The 27,820-nt window shown below is 38.9% G+C and overlaps 1 protein-coding gene across 4 annotated transcripts in view; it reads right to left on the bottom strand.

Annotated features, from left to right (window-relative positions):
- LOC120767819 (leucine-rich repeat and calponin homology domain-containing protein) overlaps nt 1–27,820 on the bottom strand; it is a 62,204-nt gene that overhangs the window by 21,956 nt on the left and 12,428 nt on the right. For all 4 annotated transcript variants that reach the window (XM_040094103.1, XM_040094100.1, XM_040094102.1 and 1 more), the window contains one exon: nt 2,441–2,818. In XM_040094103.1, coding sequence (XP_039950037.1) covers nt 2,441–2,818 — 378 coding nt within the window. The remainder of the gene's footprint in view (nt 1–2,440; nt 2,819–27,820) is intronic.

The raw sequence follows: 27,820 nt of genomic DNA, 5'->3' as shown, positions 1-27,820 counted from the left end.
CGTGAATGATATGATGTGTTCAGTTGATATCTTTAGAGTGCCTGCTTAAACAACTTCGCTTTACAGTTATCCAAAATTATTTTGTAGACTTTTATAATGTTTTCGGTAACAACCTCTTTTGGACGTCTACTGCGTTCATCGTCTTTGGTACTCATTACACCACGTCTAAACTTAGCATACCTATCTTTGGTGGTTGATTTTCTTGGGGCGGTGTTCGGAAACTCCTCATCAAGCCAAGTTTTTGCTTCAACTGTATTTGTTCCCTCCAAAAAGCAATATTTAGTCACACACACACGCCGCCTCTTCGTCGATTTTAAAGCCGCCTTCGACAGCACGAAAAGGAGCTGCCTCTAAGCCGCTATGTCTGAAATTGATATCCCAGAAAAGCTAATAGGTTGTGTAAGCTGACGTTGATAAACATCAAAAGCTCCGTCAGAATCGGGAAGGACCTCTCCGAGCCGTTTGAAACCAAACGAAGTTTCAGACAAAGGCCACTCCCTATCGTTCGACTTTTTCTACTGCTGGAGAAAATAATACGAGCTGCACACCTAAATAGATTGCTGGCGTATAGCGATGATATTGGCCCCAACAACCGCGCCGTCAGTTCTGCTTTCTCATAACTGGATAAAAAAGCGAAGCATATGGGTCTGCTTATGAATGAGGACAAGACGAAATATCTGCTGTCATCAAACAAACAGTTGTCGCACTCGCGACTAGGCTCCCACGTCACTGTTAACACCTTGGTTGGGTTCGAGGCCCATCTAAAACCTCTGCGTGCTTTGGGTCCGGCACCCGGTTGCAATGCAACTCCACATTCAAATGACAAAGTCAGTTCTTCCCGCATCTGGGTTTTAACCACAACCTCTCAGGACGAACAAAGACCCAAACTCTACAAGTCACTTATTGTACACGTTCTGCTATATGGTACAGAGGCATGTACGATGACAACATCTGATGAGTCGCCGTTAAGAGTTTTCGAAAGAAAGGTTCTGCGGAAGATTTATGGTGCCTTGCGCATTGGTCACGGCGAATATCGTATTAGATGGGATGATGGGCTGTACGAGATATACGATGATATTGACTTAGTTAATGTTTACTGAACATTAAGATAGGTCAGGTCGTCCGAGTGGATGAAAACACTCCAGATCTGAAGGTATTCGGCGCAATACATACGGAGGGAAACAGAGGGAGTGGAAGACCTCCACTCCGTTGAAAAGATCAGGTGGAGAAGGGTGACTGGCGCCTATTGTAACTCGGCTATAACCGCGTAAGCGATGTCCACGCCAATAAAGAAGAAGAAGACGTAACAACAAATATGACAAAGGGAGAAGGATGGGCGAATTATAAATTACTACTTACACATTATAATATTGAATTTTTTCTAGATTGAGAATAGGGGGGTCTGTGGTGTTAGCTAGCAACGGTTCTGATAAAAGTAACATCTAAATTCATGTAAAATTACCCGTTTCAGTCGAATACCAGAACGATAATGTTTATATGGTTTTAAACATTCCTCTATTTTTTACTACCATTAAAATACGTGATATTTCATTGACTTGTTATCGTGAAAACACTCGTTATGGGAAAAACTCAAGAAATTAGCGAATTGATAAATTTGTCGCATGAATAATGAGAAAGTTATCTAAAATGTTTCTTTGAAATTAGCGATAAGCGGGGAACGCTCGAACTCACAATTATATGAAATTCAGCTTATGGTAAGAAAGAATTGACAAAGTACGGATGCTGCCGAACATTACAAGGTGTGTTCCAAAGTTAACAGGACTTAAAGAAAAAACATAACAAATGGTTTTTTCGGCAAAATCAATTTTGAATAAAAAATAGTCTACTTCTGCCTCTGCCCTATTTAGAGGCGGCGAGGAAGAACGACTGGCGCGCTGTTGTAAACTCGGCTATAACCGCGTATATGGTGCAAAGAAAAAAAAGAACATCTGCTTCTGGAATGGATCGATTTTTTCGGTACATGAACTTTTTTGTATCAACTCGTGTGATCTTTTTTGTATTGAGGCTTATTTAAATGGTTCCAAACTGTTTTTTGTGCAACGGTTAGAAAAATTGTAAATAATGGCACATTTTGGTTTTGGTAGGGTCAATCCTTTACGCGGAGTAATAATGGCAATGGTCAGATTCCGTCGATTTATAACTTCCCTTTGCGCCAAGTTGTATAAGAATATCTCATTTATTGCTGAAGTTATCCAAAAAAGGCACCTCGATTACTTATAGGCGGTATAAATAACCGCTAGACAAACAAAACTATTATACTATAAGCAACGTGCTGCGTGGGTATAAAAATTATGCCTGAAATATATTTATTAAGTACGAAAACCTGGAAATCATCGCACAAATACTACGCCAGTTTGTTTATTATTACTATGGACCACAGAAAAAACCCCAAATGTATGGTATGTTTGTAATTACTCACCACGCGGTAAATACATCAACTGATTGCTGCGCAACGATAGCGAACGCAACGAACGTAGCTCACCAATGCGCGCCGGCAGCGTCGACAATTGATTGTACGAGGCATCCAAATCGGTCAGACGCTCCATGCGGCCCAACTCATCGGGCAACGTTGCCAAACGATTGTTGGACACGAGCAGCACTTGCAACGGCAGAAAGCAGATCTCACGTGGCAGCGCTGCCAGCTGATTGCTGCGCAAATCCAAATACGTCAACGATGTCAGATGCTTCACCGATTCGGGAATGCTGCGTATAGTGTTGTGATAGAGCAGCAGCGTCTCCAGAAATGAGAATGTGGTGATCTCCTCGGGTAGCTCACAAAAGCGATTACGCGATAAATCTGTTGAAAGAAAAAACAGAACAAAAAAACAAGATATTATTATATAAATTAGTGGGAATTATATGGGTTGGATAAGAGTTCGCAGTGAAAAGACGTTGAGCAGAAGTAGAGCGTTAGCAATGAGCTGATAATTCAATTGAAAAGCGTGAAGCACCGAATTAAGCGCAGTGAAATGGATTTGCATGCTATAGGGTGTATCACAATTATTGGAGAGCAGCATGCAATGTGTGGTAAACGCGTGGCTGTCAGGCGATATATGTATGGTACATGCATGTGTGTATGTGTGTACATGTGTATATATTTCACTTCAAATTAATCAACGGCTGGCAGCGAACTGCCGGCAATCTTGTAGGCACGCCGACAAGCTTATTTGTATTTATTTTTATTTTTTATTGTTTTTTTTTCTTGTTTTGTTTTGCTTTTTATTTTCTTTTATACGCTACACTTTCATTATTCTTATTTATGTTGAGTTTTCAGTTTATTTTTTATTATTTCAACAAAGCTGTTTGTTTTCATTGTCTTCCCTTTAATTCTATCTTCCATTTGCCAACACATTGCTGTCACCGATATACTATGCCCCGGCAGGAAATTCAAAATATCTAAACTGGAACCCTGCTAGGAAATCAAGAACATGATGAAACGACTAAAGTATGGAACAAAAAATAGGTTTTCTAGCGTAAGCTAAGTTTGACATAATTTTACGTATACATACATATATGGACTGACTAAAGAGTCCAAATAATAAACACCTTTCTTTTTAAGTTTTTTGTTAGTAAAATATTCGAAAAAATAGCTTTCAAACTTGGGGGACTACTCGTCACGCATTTGGAGATTTTTGCGCTTATTATGTCATAGATATGAATGTATATTTTAGAAAATACCATTAGTCGGAAAATCATCAAAAGATATCTGACTTATGTTAAATAGATTTTAAGCTGATCTTAAGCCGATCAAGATAGGCAAAGAGAGTTTCGATTTCTCTCGCTTCAGAATACTTCTTTATCATATCCAACAGGAATTTGGTCGTTATCTGAAGAGAAGATAAGTCTACTAGGAGCTTTTGGAGCTCTTTCTATTCGTTGTTATGCTATTGAACCGAAAACCTCCAGATTGTGGAGCAAACCAGCTAAAGAACTTCAGAATCAACAGCTTTTTGATATTTTATAAAGTGAAACTCGTTTTATCGTCCGGCTTTTAACCCACGATCGCTCCGTTGACATTAATCCATTGAGCTTACTACTACCATTAACCTATTCGTGGAAAAATTTTTTAGGGTGGTATGACTATTAGTGACATCTGTGCAAAATGTCACATCAAAATAATCACTAGTTTTTAATATACGCTTGTCTTTCAACATCAACTGATGATCAAATCGTCAATAAAATAAAGTAATTGGTGCTTGAGAATCGACGAAAAAAAGTCAGAAATCTTACTAGCATCGTTGGAATACCGGAAGGATCAGTGAAAACCATTATGAAAAATCATTTGGACCTAGAAAAAATTGAAAGCGCGATTGCTTCCAAAATCTGTTTAGCGTCGATTGTGCAAAGCTATTCGAAAAAGAGGCGGAATTATGGACCGACAACTCTTTGTTCTTGCACCACAATATTGATTCTTCGTGAGTTTTTCGCCAAATTTTCAAACAATATCGAGCCGCAACCAACGTATTCGCCTGATTTACCACGGTGTGACTTCTGGCTATTCAGCAAACTCAAGCGACCACTTCGGGGAGACCGTTTTGAGTCCATTGAAGCCATTAAAAGTGAATCGCAACGTGCATTAAAGTCTTTTCCGGAAATTGGCTTTAAGAACAGTTTCGAGTATTGGAAAAAACGTTGGCACAAGTGTATTTAGACCAAGGGGGATTGCTTTGAGTGGAGTGACATAGATTTTGAGGAATAAATTAAAAATTTTAAAATTATGAACAAAGTCTTACTATATTTTGCTCATAGTAGTATAATATACTATATACTACCATCTCGCTATAATCTCCCGCACAATCGTCTTCATCTTAATGCATTTCCAGTCTGCAACTGCCTGCCGAATACACATTGCAACGCAGAAACGCACATGCAATCGCCGACGAACGCAACGCAACGCATTTGACGTGTGTGTAGGGGCGCACACGGCCCGGGTACGTGCTGACAACTGTGTGGCCTATTTTTACTGATATTCACACATTTGTTGTACGTTGTAGACACGCATATACCCGTGAATGTAGTACATGTGCACTCCCTATTAGATTTCGCATGTTGCAAGTCGCTTACCGCTTACCAAAGCCGACTGGTTTTCATGGGGAAAATTACATAGTCGTATTAGCACGTTTGAATGATTTTTCCATTCCATTCAATTGCATTGCCAAGCAAAATAAGCGCGAAATAGCGCAACTCACAGCAGGGCTGGCTGCATCAATGGCTGCACGCTTCTTTTTTCTCATTTCTATTTTAATTTTTATTTTTATTCTTTGTAAATGCGCTGCCAGCCTCCTTATGGCATATCAAAAGTATGAAATTAATTTTTTCATAGGTATTAAATTGGCTTTGAGTTATTGAAGCAGAAAATATGCGTCTTTAAAAAAATTTTAATTTGAACAAGAAAATGACAATAAATTGTGGGTGAATTGTATTTATAGCGTCTAAAATATTGTTATTAGGGGCCTTAATGAAATGTTGGGAAAATAAAAATGTAATATCATATAAATAGCATAATTTAATATCAGGCAGGTAAGGGCGGAAGACAGCGGCACGCGCAGGTCTTAAACTATCGAAAGCTCACTGTACTTCGGTTTGCCATAAATTCTGTTACAAAGTTTACAATATATACAGAGAAGGCTCATTTGCTGAAAAAAGCACCGTCCTTTTTATACTCTCGCAACAGTTGCTAAGGAGAGTATAATAGTTTTGTTCACATAACGGTTGTTTGTAAGTCCTAAAACTAAAAGAGTCAGATATAGGGATATATATACCAAAGTGATCAGGGTGACGAGTAGAGTTGAAATCCGGATGTCTGTCTGTTCGTCCGTCCGTCCGTCCGTGGAAGCTGTAACTTGAGTAAAAATTGAGATATCATGATGAAACTTGGTACACGTATTTCTTGGCTCCATACGAAGGTTAAGTTTGAAGATGAGCAAAATGGGCACACTGCCACGCCCACAAAATGGCGAAAACCGAAAACCTATAAAGTGTCATAACTAAGCCATAAATAAAGATATTAAAGTGAAATTTGGCACAAAGGATCGCATTAGGGAGGGGCATATTTGGACGTATTTTTTTTGGAAAAGTGGGCGTGGCCCCGCTTCTTACTAAGTTTTTTGTACATATCTCGGAAACTACTATAGCTATGTCATTTCAATATACAGTTCAAAAATGGAAGAAATCGGATAATAACCACGCCCACCTCCCATACAAAGGTTATGTTGAAAATCACTAAAAGTGCGTTACCCGACTAACAAAAAACGTCAGAAACACTAAATTTTACGGAAGAAATGGCAGAAGGAAGCTGCACCCAGGCTTTTTTTAAAAATTGAAAATGGGCGTAGCGTCGCCCACTTATGGGCCAAAAACCATATCACAGGAACTACTCTTCCGATTTCAATGAAATTCGGTATATAATATTTTTTTAACACCCTGATGACATGTACGAAATATGGGTGAAATCGGTTTACAACCACGCCTTCTTCCAATATAACGCTATTTTGAATTCCATCTGATGCCTTCACTGTATAATATATACATTAGGAACCAAAGATGATAGCGGAATAAAACTTTCCACAAATACGGTATTTGAAAAATACATATGTAAGTGACGGATAATGAAATCTCGATTATCACTTTATCATGCGAGTGTATAAAATGATCGGTGACACCCGAACTTAGCCCTTCCTTACTTGTTTGAGTTATAATTTGTATGCCGTACCTACTCATAAATAATAATCAGTTCAGTAATTGATTTCACTTCTTAACAAACAATGGAGTGGGGACCTAAAGAAAAAGAAGAATGTTAACTTTAGTTAACTAAATGCCCATCATAAATACAAAAGAGTCCTTAGAAGAACTTGATTTTGATCGTTCATTTTATATGGTAGATATATGTATATATCCTATAGTAACTCGATGTAAACAAATTCAGAGCTTGCAACGTTGCCTTGGACCATAACCCATACATATAAAGCAAAATATTTAATTATTCATCAAAATTTATTTTGTCGCCTTCACAGTAATCCCTACCAGATATAATACACTTATGCCAACGATTTTTTCAGTCCTCGAAACACTTTTCATTAGCACTTTTTGGCATGGCTTTAGCTCCACAGGCGAATTTTGTTTTATCTCCTCGATCGACTGAAAACCATTCCGAGGTTTGTTGACTTGTTTGCATGTCAAACTCATTAACGGATGTCTCATCGACAGTTATAATGCTTTGAGATCGGAATTCGCACGATCAAGCGTGTCCAAAGAAACCTATTTACCGGACTTATTTTTGAAAAAAATTCAGTTTTATCAGACCGAGTCGAGCAAGAACGCGGTTGATACCCAGAATATCCACCAAAATCATTCGAACAGACTCGGGTAAGATGTTGAGCTTTCGTGACATCTCTAAGTAATTAATTCATAATTAATTAAGCAATTATATAGTAATTAAGAACAGCCCTACCAAGTTATGAAAATACATTTCGAACGCATTCGTAGAAATCCCCTTAAGCTCAGAAAATTATGTCAAAGAAATAGCTAAGTCGACCTGAAAAATGTCAAGACTTATTTGAGTTGATCTCCACATGAAAGTCTTCAATCGTGCTTGAATCAAATCGGATGTGAACAGCTACTTCGATGGCACGCGTTCAGCGGTCATAAAAGTACGTTTTTTACAGACGAAAAAATATTCACTGCTGAAGAAGTCTTTAAAAAACTAAAAAAAAAATTACACACAAAAAACTTCAAAGAAAGCAAAAAATTTTAATCAAAGGGCTCAACGTGTTCACCTTCCAGCAGGTTTTGTAGAGAGTCTCCTGTAAAGGCGTTACACCTCTTTACTTCGGAGGAGTTAAAACTGGCGCAAAAGTGTATCACTAGTATATTTTAGATGACGTGGTAAAGTAATTAAGCAATACCCTTTTCGATGGAGAACTTTGGAGCTTTCAGTAAGATTCTGCACCAACACCAAAGACAAAAACCAACGAGCTGCAGATGATTGGCCATCTAGAGGTCCTGATTTGAATGTATTGTACTACAGCTTGTGGTCAGAGTTGGAGTACTTGACCTGTCGTATAGCCCACAGAATACTGGAGAGTCTCAACAGCATCATCAGTAATAATAGAATATGTGCTACACTATTAACAAATGAATTCTGAAATTTTTCGAAAAAAAATATTTTAAACTCAGCCAGTGCGACGCCATTTTCAGTGACCCGTCGGAAAAAAGTTGCAACCGTATTGGGAAAACAACTCCTTACAAGATCATCTAAAGTGAAAAACACGTGTTTCAGTTAACTCAAAACAAAGACGAAGTAAAAAAACTAGAAAATTTGATTTTTGGCAGACATTTAAAAAAAATAATATTTCAGTGAACATTTTGCGACATTTCTTTTAATGAAATAGTTGTAATCGAAAAAATCCTTCATTCAAGTCTTTAAGAATCGAATCTCTAACACCTGTGTAAAACTTAATAAAGATTGTTTGAGTAGTGCTTGAGAAATCTTGCCAACTGACTTCAAAAACACAGTTTCGAGAAAAATGCCTTTAAAAACGGCGCATTTAGGCCAGATAGCCTGGAGCGCACAAGTTCTCAAGGCTGTATCTCCAAAACTATTACTTGGATCAGCTTGAAAATTTAGATCAATATTCTAAAGGTATTATAGAATTTAATAAGACAATAAAAAAGAATTCAATTTTTTCTCGAAAATATATGCATTATGAAATTAAATTAACTTTATTAAAAAGTGTATTTTAGTTTCATTTTTATAACAGCCCGAACAGAACTTATGGCAAAACTAAGTATATGTGGTATGTCAGCATTTTATTTGCAGTGTTCCCAATAAGGTCTTCTGTTACTATTTGAGATAAATTTTAACTTCATACTGATCTAAAGGTAGTGGCGTGAAAAAGTATCGGACTCATTTCGGTTAAATAACTCGATTTAAATCAAGTCAATACAGTCCGTGCAAAAGAGTCTTCATTTATGCAAAAAGGTAGACAAGCAATCAACTTAGAAGGCAACTGCATATTCACAAATTATTATAAAATTGCATTAAAGTTTCATTATAAAACACTGTGACCGTTACACTGTAATGAGCAGAAATGAATACTTATCTGTTCAAATATGCTTAATTGCAAGAAAAGTAGAGTAAAGAATTTCAAATATTCCATCAGTAATGTCGTATGCGCTGCCATAATGTGTACGCTGTGGTCGCGTTACAAAGTCGTTGACAGCTTTGCTCATAGCAAAAGTTGATACTGAAGTGTATTGTCAAACCTATATTATATACAAAACGTACAATTTAAGCATCGAATTAGACCGAAAGTAACTAGTTACAGAACTAAACTTCGCTAATTGAAATGGAACTAGGCAAGAAAGTACTAGAAGAATATTTCCTCTAAAAACGAACTAGTCGTCAAATGTCCGGATTGAATAATTTATGAAATATGTATTTCATTAGAACGATTTACTATAATTAGGTGCCGAGTATATATTTATATAACATTAAGTAGGGTAATTTTATAATATCAAAATTATTATAGCGTGTTTTTATACATTTATAGAACTTTTTACCACCATTCTGGTTTACAACTCAACTCTATTTACAACTCAATTACGGTTTACAACTCAACTTTATTTCAGTTGAAATTCTGCCAAAAAATTTCAATTGACTAACTCGTTTCAAAATAAAATATATTTATTTCCTCCTTCTCAAGCTTTTTTTCAAAATCTATTTAAATATTTATCAAATCGTGCTTTTTTAGGTTATTAACTTCACCTAAAATTGGAAGAAACGAGTTTAGTTGTTTTGAAGTTAAGTTGTTTGAATTTCAATTCAACTTAGTCGAGTTCTAAGCCGTCAGAAAAAAAAGGTTGTAAGCTTTTAGTGCTGAAAAAGAATTTGGAACATTGGAACAGTCCGTATTGGTCTTAAAAAAACCATCCCATCGGCCCAACGTTCATCAAATTTTTCAGCATTTCAGGCCTTATCTCGTTATTTACACGACGGGTGTTGGTTCTCAACTGGTCTGCCGTACCAAGTATATCAATATCCTATTGGCTTGACGTACACCCACAAAAAGTAGTTTCTTCAACTTAAATTTGTCGCAATAAAGAAACGATCTCGCGCCCATTTGGTTTATTGTACAGTCCGCTGGAACTATTTAGTTGTGAATAATTTGACTGAATAATATTTTGCTGTTTTTGCAGTTTTAAATAGTATTAACCAATAACAGAGACTGGATAGTATCTTCAGGAGATACCACACAGGTTTTGAAACACACGCTTTGACTTCATACCGGATCACTTGAATCATGGAATCGCCAAACCGAACTCTGGCGACTCCTTCTCTGCCCACATACCGACGAGGGAGCTGTGGGTGGAAAGAAGCCATTGGAGCAGAAGGGCAGTGAACTTTTTTACGGTTGGGTCAAAGCTTGGGGCAAGGCTGGTGGAGGGGTTCAGGAGCTCTCTACCTGTCTTCCAAGCCGACATTTAGCCATAAAGGTAGCAGCAGATCTACTGCTCTGGAGTGCAACTTCCTTCAGAGAAGTGATCATTCACTCACATAGCAGAGCGGCGATACTAGTCTTGAACTCATTAACAATGCGATCAGGGTTGGTCGAGAAATGCCTAACCTCGCTATCAAGAGATTTGAGTGTCTTTGTGGTAAGACTGGTATGGGTGCCTGGACATAACGGAATCGCAGGAAATTGCAAAGCTGATGAGCTGGCGAGACAAGGTACCCTAGAACCGCTATCGGTAGAATGGGAGCGAGCCGGTGCTTCCGTATTTAGGTTTGTGTTTTCCTACTAGATAGTTTGGCTTCACGACAGGTTGGCCAACGCTTGGCCACCATCGGTATATGCGCTATCGCAAAAGCCTTTTATCTCTAGTGATCTTTTTGCACTCAGTAAGGCTAGCCTCTCCCTCTCCCTTATTATGGGGATTTTAACAGGCCCCTATTGGCGCCCATGCTGTATGGTTGGGAATCTTACCACATGTCATCCGCAAAAGTTATATGGAAGCAGATGAGGTGGAAACAACTCAAGACTTTAACACTTGGGAGCGCATACTTAAGGACATCCCACCGAACTGACGGGAGTGGAAATTGAATGTCTGTGCAAATTTGTATTGGCTACTAAGCGTTTTGCTAATTTGTAAATTCGAACACAGGAGTTCGTCTTTTCTATGGCTTCACAAAGGTCTATATATAGCAATCCACATGTGATCTTTGATCAGCCATCTAACCTAACCTACTGCACAAAAATGTCAAGCACATGTTCCGCTTTTGACAGCTGATTTGAAAGGCACAGTTGACGGATATATTTCTGACAGTATACGTAAACTAACGATTAACAGCTGATTGGATACACTTCTCGTGGATTTTTTAAAGTAAAAACGATATACGACTGACTAAATGAGCTTGCAATTCATACTGCTTGGAAAGTAGTTTGTAACTAGTTCATTTTAGAAGAGTTTACGCTTGTAGAACATATAGTATATTTGTATAGCTGTACAAATATATAGAATACAAAGTGCTTTTATAGACATTGCTTGCAATTATTTTAATAATGAAATAAGTAGTGCCAGAGCATGTCGGCACAATCAGCCGCAAAGTGGATTCTACTCGGTTTGAGTAGCAAACTAAAGCGGTAGAATTTCCCACTGTGCGCTGAGTGCTTCCTGTATCATTGCAACTGGCAACATAAAACGAGGCAAGTAGACGCAATGGATGGACGGACAGCGTACGGTAGCGTAGAGGCAGGCAGCAAACCAAACCGGTGCACCATTGGCGCTGGTGTCCTACATTTTTCAGCTGTTCAACCACAAATACAACTGCAATTGGTCGTTGTTGCTGTTGTTGCTAGTCGAAATGAATGGAGTCGAAAGTATATTAAGCGAATTTTTTAGGCTTTTGTAAATTTTAATCAGAGAAAAAAGAGTAGAACAAAAAGCAAAAAGGAGCGAATTGCTTGCTTGCAGATGTTGCAGCAACGTGCCATGTGATATGAACTGCCACAATCCAATTTCCTCATTACAACAACGCTGCGGATTTGTTAAGTTGGTAGCCTGACGTTGCAAGTGCGGAAGCAGCTTTCTGTCGCCGCTTGATTCTTGGTAGGGTTTTGGGTAGTCGGTGGAGCTTAACTGTTGGAGCTTAGCTGTTGGCCATAGTATGCTGTGGACTGTGGTGCTGGGTGTGGGTGTGATTGGGCCTAGGGATGTAAGTGCGTTGCTGCTGGAACTTGTCGCTGGTAATACGAGTACTCAAGTTATTTTTCACTACACAAATGTGATTTATCACACAGTCGCTGTGCTCCATCTGCATTAAATACATATTTTTAGATATGTTTGTGTGTATGTATTTACGTGTGTGTGTGCTTATAAACTTATAGTAAGTATTATATTGTCTGACTGGCAAATTCTTTTGTTAGATTTTCCGCTTTGCTTTTCAGCTCTTGTTTCGTTCCTTGTTCCTAGCATGTTGTTGTTGGTGTGCAGCGGAAAATGTATGAACTTCCGTCTGCTGGCTGTCGCTTGACGTACACGACGACGTACATTTTTACAGCAGTCAGTCAGTTTTCCCAAAGCTTTTCCGCACACTGCGGATATACATACGGACAAACACACACATAGCTAGTATATAACGGTGTTCTGTCTTATGTTTTTCAGATATTTATAATACCGATATATATATACATTCATATATAGTATATATATTGGGTGCAAATGTTCATGCCGAGTGTCTGGCTGTCGCGTAATTCCACACTCACTCCTGCTCCAGCTGTGCAAATGAGGGTGAAGAACTTTTACATGTCGTCGTGGCTTGCTTGTTTCAATATACATATATTCACTTTGTTGTTGTAATTGTTGTTGTTGTATCGTATTGCTTTGTATTCAGCTGTTGTTTTATTATAGTTGTGCTCTTGAGTTTATTCAACTTTGTGGTAAAATGTAACAACTTGATGTCCATCGGCCAATACTCCGCTCAGGCGGCGCCTCGAAATTCTGCGTCTTCTACTTCTTCTTCGCGATTTTCCCTCCTTTCAGGGGTTGATGGATACAATCTTTGCGGCATTATTTCTTAAGTGCTGCTAAAGTGCGAAATCGAACCTTTGCTTCTGCTGCTTCTCCACATTTTTTTCACTTTTATTTTACTTAAACGCCCTGTGTGGGTGTGATTTGAGTTCTGCTCGGCTAATGTCCACTTGAAGCCTTAAAAGATGGGGTTACGTATAGTGCAAAACGATTGGATTGCATTTAATGCATTGTAGTGTCTAAAAGGAAATAAAGTTGGCACAGGCTTTTAGCGTTTCGACCATAAATCCAATGTGCTGCATCGTGCGGGTATGAGCTTATACACCCAAAGCCATACAGTTAGAATAAACTAGCTCTGTTTTTTGCGAAAAGTGTTTTATACTTCAATTTTGAGACTAAAATCAGCACAGTTGTAAGTTTTCACGGCAATATTGTTTAATTCATAATTTTTCAAGAGTTTAGGTTATGTTACTCTTGAAAAATGATGAATTAAATAATATTGCCGTGATATTGGATATGAACTATGAACCTCTAACAATACCTTTCCCAAATAAAATATATTCCTGATTCCGATCGTTCAGTTTGTATGGCAGCTATATGCTATAGTGATCCGATGATCCGATGAGCAGCTTGTTGAACAGAAAACGACGTATTCAAAATTTCTGAACGATAATATACACACAGACGGATATACAGACAACGACCAGTGTGTTTAATGTGGGTACTTGCTGAGAACAGCCTTATCCCACGGCACTCAAAAGCATAGCGGATCAAATCAATGCGTTGATCAGCGCCAATTGGCAGTGGACACACTAACCAGTTTTGTTGGGTTCGAGGCCCATCTAAAACCTCTGCCGTACTTTAGGACCGGCAACCGATTGCAATGCAATAGCAAATTCAACTGACAAAGTGTCAGTTCTTCTCGCATTCGGGTTTTAATCCCAACCACCACGATACTCAACGCGGGGCCCGTCGGCACGAGCAGATTGGAACGAACTTGAAGGAACTCTACTCCCCGTTGTACCAGAATTAAGACTCCGGTCAGACATCGTAGCTCTGGATTGATGAACCGGCGTTGGACAAGAAGCTAACCCTAGTTCTCAGTTAAATGCCTTCGCCACCTAAACAATTCACGCGCAACCGACCCTAACTATTCGGCAATCCGACTAGTGCAGATCAGACCGCAAACATCTAAACATCCATCACTCCAGCTAATCCCCATACTACCCAGATCTCTAATGTCCGAAACAAAAGAAAGACGCTGCAGTGTTTAGTGGACGAAACCGCAATTCGCAGTTGTACGGTAGGTGTAAGCCGGTACGTTATTAAGGCACTTGTTTCACGCAATAGGATCGTTTTTGCAGCAATTAGCTATCGAACCGATCCAATAATTCGACATGGTAATCGCTGTAGATTATACCTTGTAAATCCAGTGGAGACATTGATCAACAGATTTCTGGCCGATCGGATAGTCTTCGCCTTCTTCGCACGTTCGCCGGTAGAAGTCCACTATTCCGACAGTTTGTTGGTTTTTGTCATGGATTTATGTTACGTCGACAGTCGCGAAGCGATGCAGAAATTTTATCGGATTGTGTTTAATACCGCTATACAAATGTCTTACGGTTGCGCCTGTTGTCCGGAATGAGCTAACAACGCATACATGGAACTTATAGCTTTCTTTTATCATTTTTATTGAGTAAGAGAAAATCGGGTTCTGGACGCTTTGAGAAGCTTCAGTGCAGGTTTGCTATATACAGCTCATTTTTTAGCCTTCTTTATTGTTGAATTTCATTTTGAAATCTCAGAACGAATCCATCTCTGAAGATTTTTTTAGCAATTTTAGAGTAAAAGATTTCAGAAACATTTTAAAATACTTGTACACTTCTCAATGCAGCCGCTTGGCCGAGGTCGACTGCAAACAATTCGCGCAATTAATATGTCAAACGTCTGCAATGACCCTCAACTCGTGTCACAAACAACGACAGACATGAATAGAACTCAAAAAACGTCAAAAAAAAAAACAAAAAGAAAAAATGCCTGACTCCGTATCATTGCACTTTTTATGCGCCATCTCCAACTGATCGACAGATGTTCGCGCTAGTGAAGCATGGCTCGTCGTATGCGCAACTAACAAACGCTGGGTCGCGGACTCGCACTCCACCAAAGCACACACCAGCACACGAACTCGCAAATATGCGCGTCGAGTGCAAATTTTTTATTGCGTTCCTTAAGCAATTCGCTGTTGTCGCATTTAGCTTAACTAAAACCGCACAGCTGGGGACACATGATGCAACCGAACGAACTACAACGACAACGACGACGTCGTTGGCGAGAATCTGGTCGGTATGGTGGCAGCTGGCGGTGCCATAACCGGTGTCTTGCCACCGCTGCCGTTTTCGTCACCATCATTTCCAACGCTAACGATCGCAAATAAACATATGATGGCGTGTTGCCACCGAACCGGAGGCATCAAGTAATTGAATTCATGCTGCCGCAAATGACAGAAAAGCAAATAAAAACAACAACAATTTTAAGTGTTGTTGTCATTTGCTGACGTTTTGGCGGCCTGTCCAACAACTACCTCCCTGTCTGACTGCCTATGAGGTCGCTGACGCTTTCAAACGACTGCCAGGCACACTATTCATTTCTCGCTACTGTTGTTGCTCGCGCTGCCTGCCTGCCGGCTTGGCCGCTAAGTAGTTTTGCTGGGCTGTTGTTTTTGCAATTATATGCCACTTTAATCTAATAGCTGCACTCTAGTAACTAATTCGTCATGTTGTTGTTATTGTAGCGTTTTAATTTGTTGATATTGCTTGTTTTTGGTTGGAAAAATTATTCAAATTGAGGTTAGTTGTTCAGCGAGTAAAAGACAAGTGTGTCAAAATGTGTGGCACATGCGTTGGTATATGAGTGTGAACGTAAATAAATTCATTCATATTTTCCAAACCCGACATTTACAATTTTTTAGACATACTATATATCACTATATTTTATTTTTAGCACATCTGAGGGATTACTATGGCTATTCTGGTCTGATTGCAAGTAATGATACGGTTTTGTTAGCTAAGTTTTTTCTTTCACAATTTGTAAGCATATGAGTGCCTCGTTTCCTATTAAAGACTAGAATTAAGCTTAAAAATCTATTAATATTACTAAGACCCTTAAAGAGAGCCTACCTTGTTCGACTAATTAGAGATAGCCTTGCGCTACCTGAACCTATAAGGACTATTACTAGCCAAATCCTTCAGAAAAATTAGTCTAACTTCCTTCTTACTATGTATGGAAAGTTCGTGAACTATGAAATAAGATCGAAGGCGCTGAAAACGTCACCCTTGCATGCGAACCAGCATGCTTACAGAGCAGGCAGATCAACCAATATTGCTCTGTACCAGCTAACCTCGGATATACAGAGTTCGCTTGAAAGGGGTGAAGTAATGATATGCGCTTTCCTAGACATCGATGGCGCCTTTGACAACACGTCTCACACGAGCGTAGCAAGAGCACTAGAGAAAAGGCGGCACCGGTGCGCAGATGGATAGAGGCTGTACTGCGCACCAGAATAGCTGAAACTACAGTAGGGGATACCAGTATTCGTCATGTGGAGTCCTATCGCCCCTTTAGAGCTCGTTTTGCTAACTAACAATGGAATCTGCTGTTAAGGATAAGCGTACGACATTGTTTTCATAGCTAAAGGAAAATTTGAAGAAACTCTCTGCGATATCGTGCAAAACGGTTTGGCCTAGCCAAGGGATAGTTCAGAGGAGTTGGACTGAACATCAACATTTACGAGACGCCTTTGGCCTAGCCAAGGGATAGTTCAGAGGAGTTGGACTGAACATCAACATTTACGAGACACAGGTTCCTTTCCTTGGGAGCAGAAAGATAGAGATGACTAATATGGCCAAATACCTTGGTTTCACGCTGCATTCCACACTGCGGTGGAAGCTGCATGTTGACCTGACTATGGTAAAGCTATGCAAACGGCTGACTGGTAAATCCTGGGACTACAAGCCAAGGATTACATATGTAGTGGTGGCTTGGGCCTAGCAGGTTGTCAAAAAAAAACCACACTACTCTAAATGACAGTAGAAGGGTTTGACAGAGATAAGGTAAAACCCAGCGCATGAAGAACTTAAGTGTCGAAATACCACTGGTTCTTCCTCCAAGGGACAGCATTACCAAAAGTGTAAACTTCAGCATAAGGCTGAATGGAACGACTGCGTTCTCGAGCTCGAGCTACTGTTTAGGAATAATACAACCAAGTGATACACAGACGGCTCGAAAACGTCGGAGGGAGAGGGTGCAGGAGTCGCAGGACCACGCTCCAATCTTCACATACCTATGGCTAGTTTTCTGAGCAGGAGTAATCTTTACTATAAGTCGGTGTGAACACAACTATCGCAATGAACGTATAGTTATACTTAGCGACAGTCAGCGGCACTGAAAGCAATCTCCACATACGAGATCAAATCGCTATTGGTGCAAGAGAGTATAGAGCGACTGAACAGTCTATTACATCATAATCAGGTGCCTTATTCGGCGCTCGGTCGCAAAGGTTTAGCCGGGAGTGAACTGGCTAATGAGCTCGCCCGCTCCGCAGCATCCACCAACATGGTTGGCTACGAACCGTTCATTGCCGTTGGTTCTCATACCATAAAGCAGCTACTCCGCAATGATGAATGAGTGGGTAGGGAGGAGTATGGGCAACAACTCTATAGCATGCCAAGTTCCTAATGAGTGGTTACAACGTTAAAAGGTTTAAATATGTAATCAACCACCCAAGGAACAAACTCATGCTGCTTGTAGCCTTCTACACTGGTCATTGCAGCCTCAAGAAGCACATAAAGGACATGGGCCAACCTTCTTGTACGAATTGCCGCTTCTGCTACATGGAGCCTGAAACTGCAGAGCACCTGCTAATTGACTGCACAGCAGTCTGTAGGCGCAGGATAAAGGCTCTTAGATCCATGTTTCCAAACAGGGATAACATCGCCTCAATAGCACCTAGCGGTATATTGGAATAATCGCTATAGCAAGAAACATGTAGCAATGACTTGGTACCAGCTTCGGCCTATAAAGTGGATGATAAGAACCTCGCAATCAAGTTCCTGAAGCTGCTGGCTTGTTCCTACCGATTTGTGTGATCAAATCTGTACATTTGTGAGCGTTTGCTTTCTTCAAACGGTCCAATTTTTGTCAGTACAGATCCGAATTATGAGTTTGTCCGAAAGAGAGCAGCTCATAGAATACTAATACTCTGCTAATCCCACCAAGCACATAGTAAATCCTTAAGAAACATCCATCCTGGTCTGGCCAGTCAGCAAAACATATAGAAGATACGAACATATACAATATTTAGTTAAAGTGGAATACCTAAAGTATACTTAATCACAGAATGGTACGTAATATTCTCTAAATAAGCTTTACAGTCACTAATAATAAATTTCCTAAGTTAATCACTAGAACAGGAAGATAAACTTTTTTGTACATATGATAACTTAACACAGAAAGATAAGATATCAGATAATTCCACAGAGCTCTGAATTAGGTAAAATTATACTAAATATGCGTGCAAAAAGATAAATAATAATAGGCCGTGGTGGTCGTTGCTTTTTTAACCAGCTTTAGTAAAGCCAACGCAATCAGATAAACGTTAATTTTACGGTCCAAATTTAACGACTTCAAACTGCACGTATTTTACTCAGATTGGTCCGCAGTTTTCGAAAGTAACCTATTGGAAACAATGACACAAGTGCCAACCAAATGTTTCGTAATTTCTCAAATAAGAATTTTATTACAGCATGGAGAGATAACGACAATTAACTCGCTTATCTGGTTAAAAAACAGTGTTAGTACAAAAAGTCGCTAGTATGATGTTTCTAAAAAATTAATGAACTAATCGGAAACCTAAAATCAAGACTCTTCGTATAGACAATTAAAACGGAAAACGATTAAGAAGTTCAATACCTACTATCAATGAGAAAAAAAGTACAAATAGGGAGACCTCACAACCTGCGCCAACTACAGTGGAATAAGTCCTCAACATCGCACATAAGGTTCTATCGAGCGTACTGTCCGAAAGATGAAGCCCACCGTCCGCAAACTGATTGGATTGCGTAACAACTGACAAATTATTAACCATGCCCCAAGTCTTGGAAAAGTGCCGTGAAAAGAGGATCGACAAACACGACCTCTCGATTTCAAAGCAGCTTTTGACAGCACGAAAAGGAGCTGCCTTTAAGCCGCTATGCCTGTGTATGAATGGATAAAAACGCTCCAACTCTGAGAGTATTTCCCGCCGGGTGAAGCAGAGGAAAAGGAAGACCTCCACTCCGTTGGAAAGAGCAGGTGGAGAAGAACCTGGCTATACATAGAATCTCCAATGGGTGGCAAACAGCGAAAAAAAGGTGGACTGACGCGGTGTCTTCGCTATAAAGAAAAAAGTAGATCGAAAGGACTTTTTCCTTCTTCGATCCTAAAGACCTAGATTTCTCGAAAATCCAGTAATCTATAACACAAAACTCAACAAATCTGAAAGAAAAAATTGCGGCTAATGTGTTAAGAGGTCTATGGGGTATTCGAGGTGTTCTGATTATGAATTTGAGCTCAAAAATTTTCGATCACGTACAGCTATTTTCGTGGTTTTGATAAATGCTGGTGGTTTGACCCCTACGGAACGGAATGAAGGATTTATAAAATTCCTATTAATTATCCTTATGTAATAGGTTGTCAAAAAAGTCTTGCGGTATTTTCGGTAGTTGGCGCTGAAAGCGCGTAGTTCTAGTTTTATTCGTCGCATCGGGTCATGCTATACCTTTTTGGAAAGCTCATTTCACGCGCTAACACGTGTTTGATTGATTGTCGTTTCTATTAAGTCGTTCGTGAGTTATAGCGTCGCAAACATGGAGCAAAATAAAGAGAAAATACGGCATATTTTACAGTACTACTACGATAAAGGCAAAAATGCATCTCAAGCCGCCAATAAAATTTGTGCAGTTTATGGACCCGATACAGTTTCCATTTCCACCGCACAACGATGGTTTCAACGTTTTCGTTCTGGTGTAGAGGTTGTCGAAGATGCGCCACGCTCCGGAAGGCCTGTCGTCGAAAATTGCGATAAAATCGCTGAATTGGCCGAAAGAGATCGGCATAGTAGCAGCCGCAGTATCGGTCAAGAGCTGAGCATGAGTCATCAAAAATTCATTTCAATTTCAATAAAAAAAAAAATTCAATAAAAATACCGCAAGACTTTTTTGACAACCCATTATATGAAATTTATTACATATTTGGATTTTTTATATAATTTCGTATTCAATTTTATTTATCAGCCATTTATGCATAAAATTAGTCTAACAAAATGACAGATTACTGCAGCATATGTCCACTCAAAAGCAAAGGTATGCCAAAAATGCCGAACTGATGGCCCTGGCCAACATCTCAGAAAAGAAAAAGCAAAGAAAATACGCAACAACAAAACCAAAACATGTGTAAAGTGCACGCAAAAAGTGCCTAAAACAAGAAAACTAGCCAAAAATGAAAATACAAGATAAAACAACAACACAACGGCGCCAGTAGGAAAAACAATTGGCCTACAGCCAAAAATAAGCTACAAAAACAAATAAAAAAATAAAAAGAAATCAGAAAATTTCGCACATTCTAGGCAAATATGAGAACCACTGAACACCACATAATAAAAATATATTTTATTAGATATTAAAACTGCTAAAAATAGACGACAAAAAAAAGAAACGCAGAGAGATGCTACTGCTTAAGCACTTTGTACACATTTTAGCTATAAAACAGACAATTTGAGGAGATTTTCTGCCGGAAAATTTAATGCATAATTAAAATGCCGGGCAGCGTCAAGCGAGCGCCGGCGGTAAATGGAATAATGTCCTGTCAACCGGACAGTCACTGCACTTCCAGGCCACTTCCTTATGCAAACACACACATATATACTCATCTGTGTGGATTTGTGTAGCGCTGAACTCACTTTTGCGCTCACTCACTCATCCATTCTTTCATTCATTCATTCATTTATGCACTCGCCCATTCATCGTTAATGGAACGTGAGCCAACATGGCATAGAGTCTTCTTGCATAAGTTAAGGTGTCCCAGTGTGGTTGTAGCATATTGCGGCATGTCCTTCAGCGCTGTGTTAGGCACTTTGTAACTGTCAACATTGGCAGCATGGTTGTGTCCACAATACAAGGCACAGCCAAAGGCGCGGCTCATAGTCGAGTATGTAAGTTAGAGGCATACAAAGCGCCACTATGTTTCAGCTGCGACGGCGGAGGCATTACAGTTAACTTTGTTAGCAGCAACAACGTGCAATAGAGTTGGCGGCGAGGAGCGGCCTACCGTGTTCTAAATATAAATTTTAATATTCGTGGTAAGTGTAAGTTTTGCTTTACTGGGAAGAGGGGAGTGATATGCTTCATTTAATCTAGTAGAGAAGCAATTCCCGTTAAGGAAGCAATTTCGAATATTTTTTATTTAGTTACAGTACTTAAAAAACTTTAATTTTATTGCAGAATTTGCAGTTTAATGGCTTGGGAATAGACAGATATATTTTGATATTTTGAAGAACCATGGGATACCAAGAATTTGGGCACCTTATTCCGAGGAGCGTTCGCTGTTAGAAAACCCTTATTTTAAAATTTACAAATATTTTGTCGAGGGATAAGCACGCCTTGGATTGAAAATTCGGCACGGATGGATCATGGGTTGATTTCCGCAAAATTCTTAAAATTAAATTTTTGATGAGATCGTAAATGACCAAGTTGCTAAAATAAGCCGATTGAAGCGCTCAGAGAAGAGATAATTTTTTAAATTCGACAAAAACCGTTTTGTCGACGCCCTCACATTTGATAACAGTTAAATTATTTCCTGAATTTTTAATAATAGGAACATTATTTCTCGGCGCATTTTGAAAAAATCTTTTCGTATTTTGTCAATAGATGTCGTTCAGTCGTATATCTCCAAAGCTTGAAAGGTAAGAAGGGGAAGTTGTAGAAAGTTACCGCTGTTCAAAAATATTTTCGCTCATTTTTGAAATTCGCTTTATTTTGAAATGTTTGTATAAAAAAGGGAAGAATGCCACCCAAGTTTACGGAGACGATGTTTATCAGTTCGTGTAGCACAACAACGGTTCGCTCGTTTCCGTTCTTAAAAATTCGATGTGAAAGATGCACTCGCTCTGGTCGACCTATCGTTGAAAACGTCGATGAAATTATGGAAAAGATTAAACAGGACCGTCACATAAGCAGCCATGACATCGTTAAGGAACTTAACATTCTTCATCAAACGTTTTTGAACCCTTTAAAAAATGCTGTCTACAAAAAGAAGCTCGATGTTTGGGTACCACATGAGTTGGCTGTGAAAATTTTAATGAGCCGAGTTAACTTCTGTTATTCTTTGCTGAAACGAAATAAAATTGAACCATTTCTGAAGCGAATGGTAACAGGAGACGAAAAGTGGATCAAATACGACAATAATGTGCGCAAAAGATCATGGTCCAAGCGTGGTGAAGCTCAACACATGGTCGAAAAGCTACGATTGTCGCCTCGAAAGGTTGTGCTGAGTGTTTGGTGGAATTGGAAAGGAGTGATCCACTATGAGCTGCTCCATCCTGATCAAACGATTGATTCTACATTTTACTGTCAACAACTGATGAGATTGAAACAAACAATCGAAAAAAACGGCCAGATATGATCAACAGAAAGGACTTCGTCTTCCATCAGTACAACGCTAGACCGCACACATCTTTCATGGCTCGGCAAAAACTGGAAGAGCTTGGCTGGGAAATTTTGATGCGTCCATCATATAGACCGGACCTTGCACCATCGGACTACTATTTGTTAATAATGCAGAACTCCGTTAATGGAGTAAAGCTGGCCTGTAAAAACTACTTGTCGCAGTTTTCCGCCGAGAAACCAGAAAAGTCTTACACTGATGGAATAATGTCTCTAGCGTAAAAATGGCAAAAAGTGGTCGACCAAAATTGTACATATTTGGTTCGTTAAAGTTCATTACATATATAAAAAAAAATATATGAAGTTTGATTAGAAATACGAAAAGACTTTTTCTACTACCCAATATTATTTGAATTAACTTCACAAAACGAATGCTTTTGTTGTTGTAATGATTAATTAATCCCCATTTGGGTGGTAAAGTTCAAGTTGATTGTCATTCGGCCGGAAGTCCCGGAAACGTGGATCTTCCACGGGGTCGGACCATAGAGAGAGATGTCAGGTAATTGGGATTCATTGGGCTGGCAAAGAGGTGGTTGGAAAGCTGCGAGAACTTATTACATGCTGGACATATAACGGGGTTTTAAATAGCGACGCTACAAAAGTAGACCGGTAGGGACAGCAAACGACGCCATATTTTTTCCCGCTCTTTTGACATTTCGCTTCAGTAAGGTTTGCCATTTCATCATGGAAAGATATACCATCCAATAATAAGTCGAAATTACTAAAATTTGCTACCGAAATTCGGAGTCAGTGGCCTCAACTTTAAGTTATTTGGTATGCCGGAGTTACTTCTGGATAGGAAGGAGTGTAAGCTGATACAATATCCATATCGAAGTTTCACAAGAGTCACTCTAGATTCTCGATCAAACTTGAGCTCTTCGTCTGCAATGGTTTTTGGTTTGACCACAAATACGCCATTCACTGAGAAGGAGTATGTGAAAATGTTAGTTGCTCAACTCTGAATTGTCTGAAGTTAGTTATATCAGCAAAAACAGCTCAGCAGAAACTGTTCGGAGAGGATTACTTATCCTTAGAGAGGACGGGCTGAAATGTTGTGACACGTCTGAAGCCTTTTCGTCTGCATTTCACTACAACCAGGCGATGAAATGCTACCGACTAGTGACTTTAGAATTTTGTTGCGGCTCTTTACTTTGGCAACAATCGCGGTCATATGCGGAGTGAAGCAGCTCGGACTGGCAAGTGTAAAATCTCAAATTAGGGTTGACAGTCGGTATTTTGAATTAATCGTCAAGTTCGTTAAAATTTAGAATTGTGGATTTAGTGGAGGATAGTGTTAGACTTGTAGGGAAAGAGAAAGAGCGAATCGTTTCGTTTCGTGAATTTCTTGAGCAAAGTTCTTCATTAAGCATGCTTGGAATTGTTAAAGTAATTACATTCTGTACTAGTCTCTCACATATTTTGTTAGACAGATACGGCTCCAGCAGCCACTTTCTTTGACCCAAACAGAAAAAATGGCTAGCTGGATAGTTTTAAGCTTTCACTTTATAAACTGTAATTTACGTTTCCCATTGAGATCGAAACCTACAAGTTAGTCTTCCTCCAAAGGCAAGAAAGTACCATTACATTCTAAAATCAAACGCGATTCCCTAGCTTAACTAAGCCTCCCTCTAAACTTAACTGGGATAGGCGATTTAAGGATACTACCACCGCCATGCCAACGTCTCCTCTCAACGCCGGCGCCTTAGTACAAACTTCCCACCAATATTTGTCTTCGCCACCAAGTATTTCGTGCGTAACGTTTTCACATAATTATGTTTCAACTAAATATACTTTTACACACCCAGGCGATTTAAGAATTTATGCTAGTTTTTTCAATTTAACAAACGACGTGTGTAGCTCACACATAGCACCGGCCGCATATTTTTCACACTTACACGAGCACCTCTACCTATCTACTCCCAGTTTTATAGTAGTCCAAAGCAGGAAATAACGAAATTAAATTTCTGTTTTTGAATATATGTGAATGAATATTTATGCGATAGTGGCCATACCACGGTCGGTATAAATTAAGTACACATGCAGACAGGTGGTCACCGGGTGGGGACGCAATAGGAAATAAATATACATATATATTTATCTAGGTGTACGAGGCCATTAACCGCATTTGCCGCCTTCTCAGCAATTAGCAACGGTCATTTTTGGTTTTGGTGAGGCAAACACACATTTTTGCTGTTAAAGTAAATTAATTGTTCTTCGGAGTTATTTGGGATAAGCTGACATAAAAGGAAACGTACAAAAACAGGAACGAGTGGGAAGACAGGAAGGAGTGGGCTATCAACAAGCGAAGACAATATGCTAGTAAGATAGATAACGAACGGGTGTTCCAAGTAGAGATACTTTTTTCAATAGCCTTATTTTGACAGATCAAATGTGAATTGTGTCAATATGTGATGTTATTATTCTTCTGTTTTTTAGGCATTTCCTCAAGGAAAGAACAATGAACAACGAAACAATGTTTACGAATCGTTCAATTTTATTACGAAAATTCATGTTCTGCAAATAACGTGTTTCGCGCGCTTAGCTCAACTTATGGTCAAATAATCGGCCTACTATCTTGAGACCCAGCATTCATTATTGAATAGTATTCGACCGAACAGACTACGCCCAACTCGCAGTGAAGAAAATACAGCCGTAGCTGAGAATGCACACGAAGACCGTGGAGACCGTCGGTACGCTTCGCAGCAACTCGGACTGACATATGGAATGACTTGGCGCATTTTACGTCGAGATTTTAAATTGGAAGCGTACAAGATACAGCTTGTTAAAGAACTGAAACCGTTCGACCTTCCCAAGTGACATCACTTCACTCTATGAGCTCTTGAGAAGCTCCAAGAGGAACTGACGTTTTCGAGCCAAATTTTGTTCAGCGACGAGGCCCATTTTTGGCTTATTGGGTATGTAAACAAGCAAAATTTCCACATTTAGGGCAAAGAGCAGCCTGTACAGATTCAATATATGCCATTTCATCCAGAAAAAACAACGATTTGTTCTGGTTTGTGGGCTGGTGGAATCATCTGTCCCTATTTCTTCAAAAATGATGCCGGTAAGAACATAAACCGTCAATGGCGACCGTTATTGCGCCATGACAACCGACTATTTGACGCCTGAAATTGAAGCATGTGATCTCGGTGACATTTGGTTTAAACATTTAAAAGTAATAGTTTCGGATATAGAGCCTTAAGGACTTGTGCGCTCGAGGCTAGCTAGACTAAGTGGTTGGGAAGATTGCTCGAGGACTACTCAACCGATCTTCAGGAAATTTTACAGTTATTTACGATACAGACTACCAGGAGCAGAATACCAAACGGGAACTTGCATTATCAAAAAATCATGCCAATTTCACTAGAAAATGTTATTGTGAAACTACAGTTAACACAAAAAGTTGTCTGATTTGAAAAAAGCGATTTCGAAAAAAATGTTATACCGGCTGAATTTAAGTGACCCGAAAACTTAAAAACAAAAAAATGTTTCAATTTTTTAACTTTTTAGTGAATTTCTTTACTCGTTGATAGAAAAAGATATTTTGGCGAAAGTTCTCTTACCAAAAAACTATATCACTAGATTTCAAAAATTAACTTTCTTACTTTCCTACTACTATTTCTTACTAATTACATTCCTTGCTACACAGCTTTTCGAATTTAAAAACAAAGAAATTAGTACTCAATACTTAAATAAATACACAAAAAAAATTAAACAAACACTCCAGAAATACAACAAAACTTGTATGTACTTTAATGCCTTGGGGCAGGCATCTTATCTTTGAGTTTCGTATGTTTCTCGCTTGTGTTTTCTTTTGGTGCTCAATTTTGTGGAATTTAAGTAATTTGAATCAATTGATTTTTTCATGGCGTGTGATCACTATTATTTTTACTGTTTGGCTTCTTCAGTGGATGGCGCAATTTGGTCTGTCTTGCTTCAGCTTCGGATCTGCATATATACATATGTATATGTATACATGTTACAAATCTCTGTACATAAATGTACGGAAAACAAAATAATCATTGTAGCAGCATATGGAAACAATTTTTGGAAAAAGTGCGCTTGGGAAATATCATTGGTGCTTTTTTTGACTCGAAAAGCAAAGCAGACACACACGTACGAGAGCCATTCGATATATATGGTTTTTCTTTAAGACATATTTCAAAGCACGAAATCTACTCTCAGCTTAAGATACGAAAGAGAAACGAAAACTTTGAAAATAGCGATTTACTTTTCAAAATAGTCTCCCTTAGAGCCATACACTTTACCCAGCGATTCTAAAACAAATCTGAAAAAAAATTTGTATAGATCTGAAGATCATTCTGTTATAGCCTTGACAGACGGCAGCGTTAATCCGGATTAACTGCGCTCTTAATCAGATCCAAAGAGTTTGAAACTCTCATAAACAGCTCATTGTCCTTTTTATAATATTTTCAATGAAAATTGGTAAAAGATAAACATTACGGTTGTTAGCCGACCAATTTTTACCAAACCATTTTTTATTACAAAAACATATCAACACATTATTTTTAAAACTGCATCATAACATAGAAGTTTTATTGATATTATATTGAGAATTTGATAAACAGCTGTCAGGGTTGCTTGTATTTCATTCACAATAGATGAAAATTGGCCATTTTTAACAATGTTGCCAACGAAAATCTCACAAACTCCCTAAAATTTTGAGAGTTATTTTTGGATTCAGCAACGGAGTTAGCTGTGGTAACTCCTGAATTAATCCCGAAAAATGCAATTAATCTGATTTAACGCTGCCGTCTGTCAATGCTATTAGCCTTTAGCGGTGACTTAAATCACTATAAATTTGAAAAAAAAGGAGTCGCACTGTAGATCACAACTTAGAAATACGTTATATCCCTAAGTTTGACTCCATTTAATCGCGTCCGAACCTGCATGCTTCGGAATCTAATGATTACACAGTTATGTATATGTATATTATAAAATCCAGGCTCGTCCCTTGAACCAACTGAGAGGTTTTCAAATTCAATTAGTTTTAC

The sequence above is a fragment of the Bactrocera tryoni genome, chromosome 2 (genome assembly GCF_016617805.1).
Source record: "Bactrocera tryoni isolate S06 chromosome 2, CSIRO_BtryS06_freeze2, whole genome shotgun sequence".
In the NCBI taxonomy this organism is placed as follows: Eukaryota; Metazoa; Arthropoda; class Insecta; order Diptera; family Tephritidae; genus Bactrocera; species Bactrocera tryoni.
The sequence above is the reverse complement of the archived record's forward strand: the minus strand, read 5'-3'. Positions and strand labels throughout refer to the sequence as shown.